The sequence below is a fragment of the Aedes albopictus genome, chromosome 3 (genome assembly GCF_035046485.1).
Source record: "Aedes albopictus strain Foshan chromosome 3, AalbF5, whole genome shotgun sequence".
NCBI classification, from domain to species: domain Eukaryota; kingdom Metazoa; phylum Arthropoda; class Insecta; order Diptera; family Culicidae; genus Aedes; species Aedes albopictus.
Window position 1 is genome coordinate 254,567,000 of NC_085138.1, and position 18,414 is coordinate 254,585,413.

The 18,414-nt window shown below is 39.9% G+C and overlaps 1 protein-coding gene across 1 annotated transcript; it reads left to right on the forward strand.

Annotated features, from left to right (window-relative positions):
* Nucleotides 1-2,331: 2,331 nt before the first annotated feature.
* Nucleotides 2,332-3,387, forward strand: LOC134290709 (uncharacterized). Its single transcript, XM_062857886.1, has one exon. The coding sequence runs from the start codon at nucleotides 2,332-2,334 to the stop codon at nucleotides 3,385-3,387; it is 1,056 nt and encodes a 351-aa protein (XP_062713870.1).
* Nucleotides 3,388-18,414: the final 15,027 nt, after the last annotated feature.

Sequence of the window (18,414 nt, forward strand, 5' to 3'; positions counted from 1 at the left end):
CGTGCTGGGCAAAATCATCGTTCAAGATCTCTGGAGGAATGGTTGTTCGTGGGACGAGATAATCGACGAGTACTCGGCAAAGAAGTGGTTTCGGTGGATTGCGCTACTGCCGAGTCTTCAAGCTATGGAAATTCCGCGTTGCTACTTCCCTGAAGCAAAACCATCAGACTATCGAGACCTCGAACTGCACGTATTTGCAGATGCAAGCGAAGATGCATATGGCTGCGTCGCTTATTTCCGCGTGTTGGTGAAAGGAAAACCAAGAGTGGCCCTTGTATCAGCGAAATCGAAGGTCGCTCCGCTGCAGTATATGTCAATCCCCAGGATGGAACTCCTTGCTGCAGTGCTTGGAGCCAGACTAGCAGCTTCCGTGAAGTCTAACCACTCCGTACCGATAAAAAGAGTGTTTTACCACATCGATTCCGCTACGGTACTCTCATGGATCCGCTCCGACCATAGGAAGTACAAACAATTTGTAGCTTACCGCATCGGAGATATTTTGAGTCTCACCAATCCAAACCAATGGGGTTGGGTCGCTTCAAAGAACAATATAGCCGATGTGTTAACGAAGTGGGGGAAGAATGGACCACCGTTGGAGACTGGAGGCGAATGGGTACGTGGCCCTGACATACTTCACGAAACGGATCAAGGGTACCATCAACGAGAATTACCACCCCCTGGTGTCAAAGAAGAACTGCGAGCATATCATCTATTTCACGAAGTTTCGTTTAGCAAAACTCTAATCGACACCACTCGATTTTCGCGCTGGACTTTTTTGGTGAGAAGTACAGTTTGCGTGCTCCGTTTCATTTCGAACTGCCGCAGAAAAGTGAGGAAACTGCCCATCGAAACCGTACAAGCTACACCCAAGTTGTCAAAGTTGCTGAAGGGGACATTTTCGTCAATTAAGTCACCCCTAAAGTCCGAAGAGTATCAAGTGGCCGAAAACTACCTGTGGAGAACTGCGCAACAAGAAGGATTTCCCGATGAAAGGAAGACACTGTTGAACAACAGTGAACTACCTCAATCTAAATGGCATCTCATTGAACGTTCCAGCCCGCTGTACAGATTGGCTCCATTTCTGGATGCGGAAGGCGTGATTGTACTGTCACATTTTTTTTTCGTGCTGAGGAATTTCATTTGGACGAATGGCGTGTGGAACTAATACTTCGGAGAAATAGAGGAAGCAAACGGAAAACACCGTGCAGAACCACGCCGACCAGGGAGTCATCATCGACCCGGAATGTTTGATCAAGTACCCGCTGCAGTCAACCTAGACGCTCTGGTACCAGGAACCGGACCGCGCCAAATCGTGGGAAAACACCCTGAACGGTGACCAGCTTTTCCAAAGTCGAGAGTTTTGGAGTCTGTACAATCACATCAAGAGCCCGGCCGACGACATCAAGGTCGGTAGCGATTACTCTTGGTTCAAGAAGGATATCCGTTCGATGCGGGAAGACGATAGCAACAAGCGCCGCGGCTGGTGGATGTGCCACGGTTGCAGCGTCAGGAGCTGGACAAGTACTAGCTAGATACGATTCTGTGTCTCATCGAAGAGGTATTCGTAAGGCAATAGTAAGTTTTCAACGATAAAAGGTAAATATTTTTATTCACGTATACAATACTTTATTTTTTCGATCATTACATTCCATCCAAATTCAAAATCTGGTATATGTAATAGAATAACCGTCTTTCAAATGCTAACATAACAATAATATAATGCAAATATAACACAACCAGTTCTGTGGGTTAAGAGGAGGGTTATCAGAGCCGCCAGTCGATACATTATATATGGTTGGAAGAGTGGAGATGCCAACTTCCCTTTAAAACCATTATGTAGAGAATGGTGAACTCTTCTTCTTCACATTCATTGGGGCATCCTCCAATGCGATGGCTTGCACTATATATAATTGTGTGATCTTGATTTTAAAAAAATCAAGATGAGTATAATTATTATGTTTTGCTTGATCGAATCACATTGGGTGGACAGCCCACTGCTATCGGGCTTAGTACCGTGCTACAATGAATGGAGAACTATCATCATCATCATCATCATCATCGGAAGGCGTGATCCGGATGGAAGGTCGAGCAGCCCATGCAGAGTTTCTTTCTTTCGAGCAGCGTTTCCCAATTGTCCTCCCGAAGGGTCACGACATCACATCGAAAGTTCTCCTACACTATCACACAAAGTTTGGCCACGCGAACCGTGAGACAGTGGTGAACGAACTGAGACAAAGATTCTACGTTCAAAATATTCGTGCGGCAGTTTTGCAGGTGATGAAAGACTGTCAATGGTGCAAAATCAACAAGTGTATACCAGCGGTTCCTAGAATGGCTCCATTGCCAGTGCAGCGGCTCACCCCTCACCTACGACCGTTCAGTTATGTGGGAGTTGACTACTTCGGCCCAGTAGTCGTTACAGTAGGGCGACGTTCAGAAAAGCGGTGGATTTGCCTTTTCACCTGTCTGGTGACTCGGGCTATCCATATGGAAGTCGCTCACAGCCTGAGCAGCCAGTCGTGCGTCATGGCTATCCGGCGGTTTATTTGCAGAAGAGGGGCTCCATTGGAAATTTTCTCCGATAATGGAACGAATTTTCAAGCAGCAAATAAGGAGTTGATTCAAACAGTACAGTCCATCGAGATGGAATGCGCGGATATCTTCACGGACGCTAGGACCCGTTGGTGCTTCAATCCCCCGGCAGCTCCGCACATGGGCGGTATATGGGAGCGGTTGGTACGTTCAGCAAAAGAGGCACTGAAGGCTATACACGATGGCGGTAAGTTAACTGACGAGATATTATTGACTGTACTATCCGAAGCAGAAGATATGGTAAATTCCCGACCGCTGACATACGTGCCCCAAGAATCAGCTGACGGCGAGGCGCTCACACCTAATCACTTTTTGCGCGGCTTACCTTCTGGAGTACGTGAAGAGGCCAAAATGCCAACTAGTTCGGCTGAAGCGTTGCGGGATAGCTATAAGCGGTCTCAACAGTTAGCTGACATATTATGGAAGAGGTGGTTGAAGGAATATATTCCGACTATTAACCATCGTACCAAATGGCTTGGCGAACGAGAACCTATCGTAGAAGGTGAGCTGGTCTACATCACTGATGGGAACAACCGAAGGACCTGGATTCGGGGGACAGTCGAGAAAGTGTTCAGAGGTGTCGACGGACGGATCCGATGTGCATTAGTTAGAACGTCGAAAGGTGTCTACAGGCGAGCAGTTGCAAAGCTGGCGGTGATGGAGGTCCGCAGTAATTCTGGCCACGGACCAGAGTTACGGGAGGGGGAGTTGTTACCACCACCGCTGGGCACGTCGACGGTGAAATGTCATCATTTGAGGTCGTCTGAGAACACTGCCACTGACAACCAAAATTAGAAGAAGATTTGTTTATACTTGGTAAAAAAGAAGTGCAGATTATTAAGCTATCACGTTTTGAATTATTCTAAGTGAATTTGTAATATTAAATCTATAATTCGATCATCCTAAATATTATAAAAGTAAAGATCACGTAAGTAAATATCTCGCTATTGCAGAAGGCTTGAATTGTGAATTTGTCTAGTTTACAGATCGGGTTGTAGTTGCTTTCGCGGCGAATTGATTTGTTCCACCAAAGTCGAATTAAGAGAAAGTCATTGATGTAAGTAATCCTGTATTCCAAACATAAATCTAAAATTAAATAAATATATTTTGCAGTTTTGAGCTGTACGACTGATTCGTCTGCTGTGAAAAGACTTTTTACTTTCGGTGAGAACAGGTAGCATCCCGGAACCGGTCCCTGATGTCCCGCCGGAAGTGACCTAATTCATACATGCGACACATCAAATCGTAGCCTTTTCGATAACTTGTACGACCAGCAAGAAAATAAGCTAAGCCCACATTAGAAACTACGGATAGTGTTCCGGAATCGGTTCGAGGTATTTCGCTGAATGTGGCCGAATGCAAAAACAAACCAAAAAAATATTCGCGACACATCAAATGGCATTTAAGGTATCCTGATGAACGGTTACAAAGAAAAAATATCCCAGACCAGTGAAGAAAATTGTCAGACAAAGGAGGCACAAAACAAGCAACAAAGAAGGTGCGACGATTACTCTTTATCCCTACTGGTAACAGATAATGACATGATCTCGAAATTTTTTGTTGCAGACAAAACGGAAGCTGAATTTGTTGCGTACTTTTCAACTCGTGAATAATCAATTATTGCTAACCCAAAGTCGAAACTGTTTGATGATAGAGCTTCACCAGAGTTGCAGTGTTTACCGACTCGAAGTTACCGTTCGAAAATCGCAATGCAAGGCTGAAAAATCTCTAAACTCGTGGTGTACGATGTTAATCCCATTATTTTCAAGTTGGGACAAACTTATGTTGCATGGGTTTGTTTGTCGCAACAAATACAGGTTGCGACATTGTCATTATTGTTGCGCGATGGTTGAATTTTGATTCACTGTCCCAGACCATGCTTGGGAGAACTAGTAGTGTCCCGGAATCGGTTCCCGGTGTCCCTCCGGATGTGGTCAAATGTAGAAGGGAACCGAACTTCATGCATACGCTTCATCAAATCGCGGTTTTTTCGATATGCTGATGAACGGTTATTAAGAAAATCAGCTGAGATTACGTTCAACAACCGGTTTCAGGTGTCCCGCCGGATTTGGTCAAATGTAAAAATGAACCATGTAAATTTTCCGGAACCGGTTAAGAGAGTCCCACTGGAAATGGACATATATAAAAGTGGATCAAACCCATGCTTGCGGTATCAAATCGCTTTTTTGTCAGTAACCTGATGCGTGGATAATAAGAAAATAGGCACAGTCCACAGAAGTTACCACCAAAAGTGTTTTTAAATCCGGGTAACCTGATTAACAGTTTTCATAAACTAGTGAACATAAGGTAGTGTTCCGGAATCATTTCCGGGGGTCTCGTACACACTTAATTTAATTTGCCGAGGCCGGCAAAATAAATCGCCGAGAATCCAACAGCTGAGAGCTCGGTAAAAATCTCGGTAAAAGTTCAAATCGCCGACCAGTCTGCAAACTTGACAAAGATCAACTGTCAAACTTTGACGAGTGGTTCGGTAATACATTGCCGAATATTTCGGCATAAATTATCACCGACATTCAGTAAATGTTTATTTTCTTTCATGCTTATTGATAAGAAGAAGTAAAATAAAACAAAAATGATAATTAGGTTAACAATTTTATTCGCACTAGCATAAAACAAAAAAAAATACATACTCCGGCTGATCCTGCGAAGGACCTTTTGGCTATTTCATCGTTTCTAAATGGTATAACACAATTTCACACTTCCTCCTACTCCGCGGATGCGCCAGGTCAGCTAGATGTCCTTCGACATGATGGTGACGCGCACGGCGTGGATCGTGCACAGATGATGTCCTCAAACAATCCGACCAGGTACGCTTCGCTGCAGGGCAGTGATAAAGGCACTTTGGAAACGTAGATCCGTCTTCAAAACCTGCGCGATTTCACAAATTGCGGATCAGCAACTCGGTGGACTTTTGGTAGCGACGGATTTTTCGCAGTCTCCCGGCCGGTAACGATGCTGCTATTTCATTCCGCCGGTCGAGGGAGCACTTTTGCGGGCGGCCTTTGTGGCCAGCTGCTTACGGGGAGCCTTTTCTACGGTGAATTTACGAGCGATTTGTTTGGTACGGACCATTTTTGTTTGTTGGCTTCTGCAGGTTAAGTCCGGCAGCACAAAAAACAGACGCCTTTGGTGAGAGAATACTGCACTTCTGCAGCCCCCAGCGCTCCAACTCCAAAACACTGAAAAGAAAATTAAAAGAGACATTCATTTATTAATGAATATCAACAGCAGAAACGTACACAGAATTAGCTTAAAACGAATCCAATTGTTTTACTTACGAGATAATTATTCCTGCGATGGAAGTGAAAAATCATTTTTTGAAGATGGCACCCGGCACCGCGGTTCGTTTTCATTTTTGACAGATGCGCTTTACCGAAATTCAGCAAAATGTTCAGAGTGCCGATTGCTGTGCCAAAACAGTTTGCCGAGAATCAGTAATGAACGTAAATTACCGAATTTCGTTATTTTTGACAAGTTATTTTCGATGAACTGTCAAATTTTAACGATATTTCAGTTAAAATATCCTTTACCGATTGAGTTCGTTATTCGCGTTTACCGAGGTCAAATTTCGAGATTAAGTGTGTAAGCAATACAAAATAGACTGAGACTACATAAGAGGCTACCGGTGGTGTTGCAGAATCAGCGTTGGGTGCTTCAGCGGAATTACGAAAGTGAACTAAATCAATGCAAGCGATGGATATGTGTAAGAGAACCAAAAACCTAAAAAAACTAAAGCGATCTCATTAAATCACACAATTTTAGATTCCTGAGACGTAAATTTACAGTTGGATGGGTCAACGTTAAATGGAAAAATTAAAATTTAAGCGCATCAGCCCCGAACATTCTTTGAAATCTTTATTTGCGTCTAAAATTACTGCGCAAAATTTTGATGCGAATGGAGAGCGAGCTCTGTAATGTGGTTTATATTTGAATGTGATATAACATTGGCAATTCAAATTTTGAACTACATAACAAATTTTACATGGATCTTGTAACCAATGATAACAAAATATAGCATAAAGTGTGCAGATTAAACTTTGTCAAAATGATCTGTGAAAAAGTTAAATCCTGGCTAGTAATTGTCATCTTGGTATGAATCAGCCTCCAGTGGAGATTATCGAGCAGTCAACTAAAAGATCTGATACTTTCGGCTCTGCCCATACGTTAAACATAACGTAGGAATAAGTGCCCCAATTCGATGATTACCTTGAATTTCTAAATAAAGTATTCTCATGATTCAGAAATTCGTAGGTGGTACAGTCCCAGATGGCTGTTATGAGCATTTCCTCCTTCTCGTCCGTTACCAAAGCACACAGATTTGGGCCCCAAATTTTGGGGCTGATCACTGTTTCTAAGGCAAGATTGATTGCGTCGACGGAAAGATTATTAGTACATATTCGACGAGAAAGGCACTATCACCACTAGGTGGATTAATCTGGGTTTTTCATGTTAGAAAAGATTTTTTTTTTTCACAGTGCACAATGGGTCCAGAGCCGTATTTACGAAGACAAAAATGTTTGTGCCTAAACCATAAGTTTTAGATACATGGTGTCTTTGGGAAACTTTCTTCTTATTTTTCGACCTTTTTTCTCATTATTGTGAAATTAGGGTGGTCCCTCTAGTTTCGCTGATCCAAACATCTGCTTTTTAATAGTTTTATGTACGTTCACAAAATGTTCTACAAAGTTGTAAAAGAACTTATTTGGAGCAAGTTTGCCAAAGAAACCATTATTCTGTCTGTTATGGTTCCTAACTTATATTTTTTAAAGATTCATGTTTGGGTGATCCATGAATTTCAGAATTCCTGTAATATCTTTTAATTCGTTCGTTTTTAGTAAATACTTTGTTCCGAGCTTTTTTAGAACTATCAACGACGCATATTTTTTCCAAAGAGCTCAAAGTTCTAATTCTCATAGTTAAAAAGATATTGGCATTTTTCTTCGAACAATCACTTTTTTTCAAAATGTCATATCTTAAAAAGGAGCAAATGGATTTTCAATCTCTCGATTGCATTGGAAAGATCGTACTCTGTTCTATTTATGGTGAGAAAACTGCAAGTACCTTTTTTTGTTTAAAACTTTTTATTAAATTTTGAAAATGCGATTTTTTTCATGGAAATGCTGTTGTAACTTTGAAAATCGATTAGATACAACTTTGGCGTCTTCGACAAAATTGTGAGTTTTTGGCTGCTCTAAAAGTGCCCAGAACAAAGTATGTATTGCGAAAAAATCAACACATAAAATTATATTGAATAAAAATTGATTTTCATATGGAAAGCGGAACAATTTCAACGAACGAATTAAAAGTTATTTCAGGAAAACTGCAATTCATGGATCACCCTAACATGAATCTTTTAAAAAAATATAAGTTAGGAACCATAAGAGATAGAATAATGGTTTCTTCGGCAAACTTGCTCCAAATAAATAAGTTCTTTTACAACTTTGTAGAACATTTTGTGAACGTACATAAAACTATTAAAAAGCAGATGTTTGGATCAGCGAAACTAGAGGGATCACCCTAATTTCACAATAATGAGAAAAAAGGTCAAAAAATAAGAAGAAACTTTCCCAAAAACACCATGTATCTAAAGCTTAAGGCGAAACTGGAAGCATTTTCTCATTTTTTCGGTTTTTGATTTTTTATTTAATAACGAAGCAATATTTTCAAAATCGGTTTTCGTACACATGTAGAGTATGGATCAAGGTATCTTCTGAATTTTTTTGAGTTGGAAAATGTTTTCCATTTTTGCAGAAACCATTTTTATGTGAAATTTCGTTCAAAAATGGTTTCTACATGTGCACGAAAACCGATTTTGAAAATATTGCTTCGTTATTTAATAAAAAATCAAAAACCAAAAAGTGAGGAAATGCTTCCAGTTTCGCCTTAAGGCTTAGGCACAAACATTTTTGTCTTCGTAAAACACGGTTCTGGATCCATTGTGCAGTGTATATTTTCTTAGGAATCACCATTTAGTTATCTAACTTTGCTGAAAAATTCTTAACAATCGAACGAACCGTTTTTGCTGTGCAGATTTTAGACTATTTTTTTAATCATTTTCACACACACCCTTTTTAAAAGTTAGTCGTGATTCAAAATAAAAATTTGATATCGAAAAATGGCGATTTAGTTGGAACTGAAAAACTGTGCAAAGTTTCAGTTCAATAAAAAATCATGAATTAAAAAATTTCCTTAATTTTGATGCTGTTGCTTGGAATCGCTCAGCAGTGAGCAGGTGGAATGTAGATATAATACTGAAATATAGCTAGTTTAAATGCTTACATGGGAATTAACGTGTGCATGAAATTTTCGGAAGAGACGCAGAATTTCGTGTTTAGTTAATTGCTGTTAGACAACCATGGATTTTGTACTTTAACTAGGTCATCCAGAACGTTTTCAAACTTTGTCTATGTATTGATTTTGTCCATTAGATTTGAATTAATAATAAACATCCATTTTGAAAACTAAGGAGGTGAAGATTAAAGAGCATAATGTAAACCATATAAGACCACATACATATATTAGTCAAAGTATGAGCGATCAACTGCAGGTCTGTAACCCTAGGCCATCCAAAATATTCAAGAATTAAGGTCTTTAGATCTATACTCTTAAGAAGGTTTCGAGTAAGTTCGTTTTATAACTTCGGAGTTGATTATTAAAATGCAATCCATTCTTTCAAGTTCATCTCAGTGAAGTACTAGATCATCCAAATTATTCTGGTGATTGAATATCTAGCCAAAATAAACTTTTGAATCCTTCCTTTTATCAATTTTAATGCTAATGCGCATTTCCAACCAAAAACATGAAAAATAAGCCAACATAAAACCATTTTTCATCACCTAACTTTTTAAACGGGCGTATGAAAAATAAACTATTATTTTCTTTTTCAATAATAACTCGAAAACGGTTTGTAAGATTCAAATGATGCCTTCGAAAATATTTGAGGATATTTTTTGGACATTTAGGAAAAAATACACTGGATAATATGCATTGCGGATCTGTGTAAAATGTCACATAATTTGATTTTTCCAAAAACCTTACTTGTAGATGTTTTATTTTTTTTCCTGAGTTCCAGCCTCAAAAATTGATGAGCAGTCAAATGCTTTTAATGATAAAATCAACTTTTATTTTTCATCGATTTTAAATCAAGCAAAAGGCAAATTTTATATCAAAAATAGATTTTACGAACAAGTTACAATGAAGAAAAAAATATTTTTTTTTTCCTACATCCAACCGTACTTAAGTTACAGAAAAGTCTTTCAAAAGCAATGACTATGTCAACCGAAGCCCAAGCGGATGAATACGAAAGCAAATCCTCCAACACAAATTAAATACTCTGAAAAGTTCAGGAAACTCTACCGTAAGGATAGCAATCAACTTCCAAATCTGTGCAAGTGCTATAAGGTAGATTTATCAATGATCAATCGATCGAAGAGGAGGATATTCAACCGTATCAGTTTATATAAGTTTCGTAATGCTGCATTTACCTCCAAAATCACCCTGTTGGAACTGTTCAACCGAATTTGTAGAAACGGAATATTTCCAGCAATTTTTTATTACACCACCAAACCTAACCTCAAAACGATTGACAATTCTCATGTCATTTTGGCAGATCACACACATGCACGAAGAAGACAAAAAATGTCTACTTCTTTACCGACGTTGTTATCGTCCTTTACATGCTCGTGTTACACTTGTCAAAATGACCTGTGAATTTTCAGTCATTTTGAGGTTAGGTTCTTTGGTTTGATGAAGAATATGGCAATTAGCAACAGTACACTGAAGTTTTTTTTTGCGACCGTAATGGTACCGCGTAAAAAAACGTGAAAAACCCGCGTTATTTAGAAAAACGTCGTAAAAAACGCGTTATTTTAAAAACCGTCGTAAAAAACCGCGTTAGTTCAAAAAAACATTGTAAAAAAAGTCAAGTCACGGTAGACGTTGTCTTGACTGTTTCACGCGTGTTTTTAAAAAATCGCGGTTTTTTTACGACGGTTTTTGAAATATTGAGGTTTTTTTAGGACGGACCGCGTAAAAAAAACGCGTAAAAAAACTTCAGTGTAATACCATAGACTAATTTCAAGACCTCGCTGTACCAAAGAAAAACATTAAATTTTGTGTGTCCAGTCCGGTACCCTAAAATATTCATTACCGTGTATTTTTCCGTGTAAATTGCTTTTATTCAGATTATATTTAGCGTGTTATACCGATCTGACAGTATTCACGAGAAATCGCGAATTGGCATTGCCCCTACTATACTATACCTGAAGGTATACGGTTATACTTAGCCTGAAGTAAATTAAAGTAAGCCTATGGGCTCTATGCCCATAACATCCCGAGTAGGTGGAAAAATCTGATGAATAGCATATTCAGTTATGATTGATTGAATTACTGAAGAGCAAAAACTGATATTGGTTTGATTGATATAAGAGGTAAAAGAACAGAAATAATAGCAAAATCTAATATGGTGAACTACTCAATAATAGCTCGTTAAGATATTACAAGATCAAAATAATAGCAGACAAGATTTGTCACTTTTTTCTAGAAAAAAAAAATGAAAAAATGGCAGCATCCAGCATCGAACCTACGATCTTAGGATTCACAGGCGACGATGCTTACCACTCAACTGTGGCTCGCTGTTGTAAATGACAAGGAAATAAGAGCATGCGGTTCTTCGTATCCACAGCTCAGAAAGGGGCACATGGCATTTCACTAACATTGAGCCATCTCTATGGGTGTATGTGTTTTATTTCGTGCAGAAGAGCTAAACTTGTTCTTATGTAGAAATTTTCAGCTATTTCGACAAGAACAACAACTGATACCATATCACTTTGAGCTATTCGTGAGATATTCACTAGATTTTTGAATAACTCATCAAAATCACATCGAGCTATGACAGCAAAAAGTGTACGATTTGAGATATGATTTAGATATTCTCGTCTACCCGGGATTACTCAGCTGTCTAGGAAAGCTATTTGCAAGAATTTCAGTAATGAACGATTGCTCAATCGAAACTTCTTCTAGTTTGCTGTAAAATGCACAAAATACGAGGACCATTAAGATAAATAACACTCTGATTTCCCAGGATAAGGAGAATGAAAATTCTTAGTATCACGGTAGATTCAAAACTTAACTTAGGGTACGGCCAGAGTGGACGCGGATTTCACATACGATATTCAGCATGACCATGCTGAAAGTGCCGGGTTCGATTTAAGGTCGGTGCAGGAACTGGATAGCGTCCTTATCCTTATTTTTATCCTTCTCCTTATTCTTTTAACTTCCATTGACTTGAGCGTTGGCTAGTTGATGCCCCTGCTGTACATGCTGGCGCAGTCATTTCTCCCGCTGCCTTAGTCCTCCATGTCTGGCCTCACCGCACCATTCCGATGTTCGTTGTAGAGCTGCTTCCACATTTCGATTACCTCACGTTCATGTGTCAAGATATTTCCGTTCTGCAAATTTTGGCCTGCGGCACGAAGCCTTTAACTTCTAGTAAAACTTACGCGTTTCCTGTTTTTCCGAGGCACAACCATTTCATTTGTCCACATCTCGCTTCTTCCATGCATGGTTTTGTTTTCTCCCGGAAGAGGTGGGTCTGCTGGTTCCACGTTCTTTTATATCGTTCCTCGTTCTGTCGAGTCTCACGCTGCAGCATGGTCGCTCTCGCTGCGTTCTTCTTTTCCAAAATCACTCCACACTCATTGTCGAACCAATCTTTCCTTCAACTCCGTTCCGCATACTTAGCGTTGACCAGCTGAGTTGTTGATGGCTGCTTTTATCGTACTTTAGCAGTGCTCAGAACCTACACAGCCTCAAGATTCTGCGCGTATGCGGTGGCGGTATCCGGTTGCTTCAGCCGCTGTAGAGTGTAGATTAATCACGGAGAGTTTTTGATGCATATTCACCATCACCCGATAGTGGTCAGAGCCGAAGTTAGCACCACGATAGGTCCTGACGTAGAATATGTTGGTAAAATTCCGTCTGTCAATCTGAACATGATCAATTTGGGATTCCGTCTGCTGTGGTTATCTGTGTATCGTTAAGGCTGGAAGTTGTTGCTACGTATGGCTTGGCTATGTTAATGGAAGCGGTGAAATCAATCAGCCGTAGGCCATTTTCGTTCGTCAGCTGGTGGGCGTTGAACTTTCCAATTCCAATTCCTGGCCAACTTGAGCGTTTAAGTCTCCTAAGGTGATCTTGACGTCGTGTTTTGGGCAGCTATCGTACTAGCGTTCGAGCTGCACGTAGAATCCGTGTCATGAGTGCCCAAGCAGCACACAAGTTACAAATAAGTGTCAACAGCCCAAATTTTTGGTTGTGCATGAGCTGCATTCATGAAATTCTAACTCAAAGGCAGAATAGCTTGAAAATGAGAATGAAACCTGCGCTGTCATGACTTGTGTGCTACTTGGGAATTGTGGGCTGTACACGTTTGTTATGCTAAAGTTGAAGGAACGACTTGTAGATTCTATCGTTCATCAAGTACCAATCGATCACACGCTCCTGCATGTCACTCATCACTATAAAAGCTTGTGTTACCGCAGGTAGATGATATGATTACCTAAACGTTCGCACCGTTGATCCTGTCCAACACACCTCCTGCGGCGTACGAACCCGCGGTCCTTCAGTTGATCGGCGTGTATACGGGTGCTCCCAAAAAAGATGCGAGATTTCAGAGTTGCATGTCAAGAGGCTGAAGGACCTTACAAGCGATCTGAATCGTGTTGCCAGTCTTTGCCGTGATCGAGTTAGACATATTCCTTGTAAATCAAGGAATAATTTCACCAAAGATGTCGAGGCGATCAGAGGCAAATGTCTACTTGTATCACATTTTTGAAGCGTAGCTCAATTTGGAATGAAATCCTCTTTTTATTGATATTATCCCTCACATTACTATCATTAATCATAGAAATTACCGAATAATTCAACAACAGTTAAATTATTATTACTGCTTATCTTCTTGACTTAGTGAAGCCTGCGTATGAGCTTTTTTTCCGACCAAGCACCCAACCACACGCAACCTGTGCGAATGCATGTCGTTCTGATGAGAAGCAGGTTCCTGCATAACCTTTGTACGCAAGACCCGACCAGGGACGTCAGGGTTTTCACTTTTAATGAACCATGATCGACCGGGCAACCCGCAGTGTTGTCGCAGTTCAGAAAGTCAAGTCCTGGGCGGGCAGCTTAACGGGCAGTCCATATATGCAGCACGGCCGAGCGCGGTGCGACGGTGGAAGGACCTGTTCATAAGCAGACCGACCGGCCTCGAAGACTCATTGCTGAGGTCTCGCGATCAAGCAAATTGACATGATAATTTTTTGTTTCGTTTCTTTTGTCTTTCTCCTTATATGCACCAGATCCGTTATGCATGCTTTCGTATGGGTTCATGTTTGCAGAGCAACCATAAATATTAATTTGATCAATCACTTGTCCTCAGGTCGAGCCCTCGTCATGCGACCGCTGAGGTTTCTTTTCAGTTGATTTTCTTCAAAGACGACACTCGGTGACATCGAATTTAAATATTTTTCGGCGGACGTTGGCAGAGAATTTCCGAAAAAGTGACAAATTGATCGGCTGCTAAGTGCTTGTTTTCGCGTCTGTCCAAGATTGCCGAATGTCACGAAGTTTCACTTTCTTTTGTTTCGACAGCGTCCTACGCAGATCATAAAAATCGATAATAAACGGGTCGTCTTTGTGTCTTAATCGGCGGGGAACGGCACGTTGTAATTTTCGGATGCATAATTGACCTCTCCGTCGGTCGTCATAGCCATTATTCGAGATCACTCAATAAGGTCACGCCACGCCGAGGGGTTCAGGTCGGTTATGATTAAGCCTGAGATCAAAACATAACCAAGTATTTAGCTTCCACGTATTTTCACGTCAATCAATTTCACTTAAATCAATAAGATGTCCCACCTTATTATAGTGAATTTTAAGAGAAATCGGAAAAATTAAGAAAAATCATTTTTTGATAAAGTACCCCTAATCACAGAATTGTTATACCCGAGCAGAAGGGCATACCTTACAAATACCATGCGAAGAGCAACATGTGCTCTAATACCTAAAATTGTTATTGCTGCGTTATTCTACAAAATGTTATGAGAACATCACAATAACAGTTGGAGGTATTTGAGCAGAGTTTAATATTGATGTAGTATTTGTTGGATTAACAGTGAAAATAACCGAAGAACAAGATTTGCTATTACATCATGAAGTCGTCGAACAAATGAAACATTTAATAACAAGACATGTTATTAGTTTGTTATTCAATAACTTTTCAATAACAAATACAGCACTTGAAATTTAAGGTATGCATTTATTATTGAAATAACAAGACTTGTTATTTTCTAGGTGTTATTTATACAAAATTTTGGTATTCGTTTTTGTTATTTTGCCTCTTATTACCACCTAATGAAGGGCATATCAAGGTATGGTAGTATTGAAGATAAATACCTTGGGATGTTATTCTCTTGTTATTTTCTTCTGCTCGGGTATTACTAGCTGTACCCGGCCAACTTAGTCTTGCCGACTGCGTTTTTCTGCGTTCTTAACCCAGTCCCCGTTAAAATGTTTTGAACAATCTCATCTCCATATTCAATCATTCAAGCGCCCTTACAATTTTGTACTGGAAATAATGAATGATATTTTAATATCCATGCAAGACCCCGCCAAGTACCCTTTAGCTTTGAAATTGTTTCAGTAATGTATGTACGCAAACAATGTTGGTCAAGGTTTAGTAATTCGATGTGATGGCACAAGTTGGCCAATGTGCGATGTATGTGGTGATATGTTGTGCAGATTGTTTTGTTTATGTTTCACACCTGATGGTAAATAGACCTCTCCTTGGCCCGGAGAAGCATTGAAACATGCAAACAGTCAATGGTTTATATTTATTTGAAATGTAGGGTACCTACCTTGATGGTTACGAAGTAACTTTACTCCAACACCAACACCATCTTCGTCGGTGTCTTGGGCGATGTTCCTCCAGTTTCGCCGAGGACAGGGATCGGAACCGGAACAGGGAACGCAGATCTTCTTCAACCGCGTGCAGTCAGCGCGTTCGCCACCATCGCAAGACATCGTTGTTTTGTAACCGTCGGTTCTATATACAGCTTGTGGCTCCACCACAAATCCAAAAATGTCCCATTCCCAAACATAATACGCCCTTTCCAGAAGTAAGGAACTAAAACCAATGGAGTGAGCGGCACTCATGCAGTGGCTTGATGCATGAGAAAGTGCTACTCCAATCTCACTGCCGTCTGACATGAAACAATGGAGGGTTTGTTTAACGTTCAATACTGGTCCTGCTGCTATGTTCTTCCTCAGCTGGAGATGTGAGAGACAAGTCATGTTTGAACGACCCTGTGATCCACAATCCCTGAGCCACCGAGTTATAGTTTTTAAGCCAAAATTGCCCATAACATTTGAATGGCAAGACCTACCAACATGCAATGTTCAGAACTAATATGCTTCATTACTTGCTCTTCAAATGCTCGAAAGCTTACATCTTCAGAAAAAAAAAAAACAAATAAAAAAGTTATTGTGAAAAAACCGTTTTGGGGGATCAGCCTAAGTCAAAACTTAAAATTGATCTGCAATGTTCAAATTAAGAGCTAGATAAAAGGTATCTTCGGCAAAGTTGTCTGAAATAGCATTGCCTACAACTTTGCTGAAGCACTCGATCGCATAGGATTTAACATTAAAAAGCTCCATTCCAGATTTACCGTGCCTAGGAATGAATGGTTAGGGGGTTCTAATAAAATCCTAACCGCTTAACGGAGCCTGTGGAGTACTAGGGTGCCCCCACAGTATTCTGCCCTTACTGCGCTAACCGGAGCAATGGTGCAGTTGACCTTGTGTTTCTCCGAGATAATCAGCTATCCTTCTTAAGCCTCAACTGCGAGGCTGAATACGGGTGAGATTATTAGTATGTTGCTCATTAGCTTTAATTATAACCTACTAGCTGTACCCGGCAAACTTTGTCTTGCCTACTGCGTTTTTTGACGTTTCAAGTTTCTTGCCAAGACCAAGTCCCCGGCCAAAATGTACGGAAGATCAATTATCAAAAACTCTCAATTTCTCCATGTTTTTTGCTTCATAAACCTTCCTTGGGTGGAAACTAACAGAACAAAACTAAAACGACCAAAATCAGACCTTCCGTTCGCAAGTTATGCGCGGTCCCACGTATGCCATGCCACTGCATTTTTATATATGTATATATAGATATGGCTCTTCGCATTATGCGTTCTTCACAGTGTCCTCTGTGTATCTTCGTGTCTAGCGTTCTTCAATCTATACTGAAATGGTTTTTATCGCTGCTCTTTTTTCTTGTGTTGTGATTGTAAGAGTTTGATCTTGCCTAGTTTGGGTACCCGAGCAAAGTCCAACAACAAAATTACAGCAAATCTAAAACATGATTTGTATTCAGCAACAAATTGATATCATCATTTGATATAATTTTATATTTTCTTAATTTGATTTCAAATTTTGTTTTCGGTTTGCTGTCATTTTAAATAAACATAAATACTACAAATATTAGAATATTTTTAAATCCTAATTTTTACCGAAATCTCAACCGCTGAGCGTTCGGTAATGGATATTTAACGAAATTCTGTAAAAATTTACCAAATTTCGGTAAAATGTTATCGTTTATCTGTCAAACTCTAACGAATTTCGGTAAAAGTTGCTACCTTTACCGATTTTTTCCTGTAAAACAAACTTAACGGTTGAGATTTCGGTAAAACATTGCCGAAGTCGGTGATTTTTTTCTAACTGTGTAACAATATCAAAATAAGTTTTCAATTTGCTGTCAGACTTTGCTCGGGTAGTGGCTATGGTTATGATAGCCCAGTAGTTTTATCTGGAAGTTCGCCGCATAGCATTAGGGTCGCACACGCATACCAAATTCGGGAACGAGCTGTGCAGCCAACTCTCCACTCAGTGAATGTAAATTACATTCACGCCGTGGAGAGTTGCGTTTGCTGCCTTCTGTTGACTTTATTATTGGCGCTACACTAGTACATTGTTTTACAAAGTTTCAGGTAAAACAAAAATGAAAAACCACTCCTTACATTAGTTTTTGCTACGATGTTTCTGAAGCGAGTGATTCGCAAGTGAATATAAATGAATGCAAATGAATGATCCCATCCTTGGGTTTCGCCTTTTGCGTTTTACCCGATGTTTGCTACCTTCAGTAAAAATGAAATGGCAATCCCGCGTGTCATGCCTCGAGCGGCAATTTACTTCCTCCGATGATGATTTCCTGAAATGTTTATTCGATACACACTTCCCCGGATGAGTGGATATTACATATTCGTATGAACCTGATAGACATCGATTGAATGTGCACTAAATCGCTTTGCTTTTTTTAAATCTCCAAAATGTAAATACATGTTTTGATAATACTGCTTGTTTGCAGCCTTGCTATTCCCAAATCTTGGCGGGATTATACTGTCAAGTTTATTCCGGAAGTGGATCATACCTATCAGTTCGACCTCCTTTTCATGAAGTGACTAGATCGCTTTAGCGAACACCAACATTTGTGATGTTTTCCTTGCAAACATGCCTCTCCATGGGAACCAACATGCTTGGAATGTTCACTGTGATTTGTTTATACAATAAGTGTAGAATTAGCCTAAGTTGAAATACACGTAAATAAAAAAAAAAGTTTACACAATGTCGTTGATGATATTGAAAAAGCATCCATTCAAAAACAATTTTGTTTGTGTGCTTTCTTGGATTTCCAGGATACTTTTGAACACGTACATACCTTTCGATTCCATATTGGAAGCCGCACGGATTTTC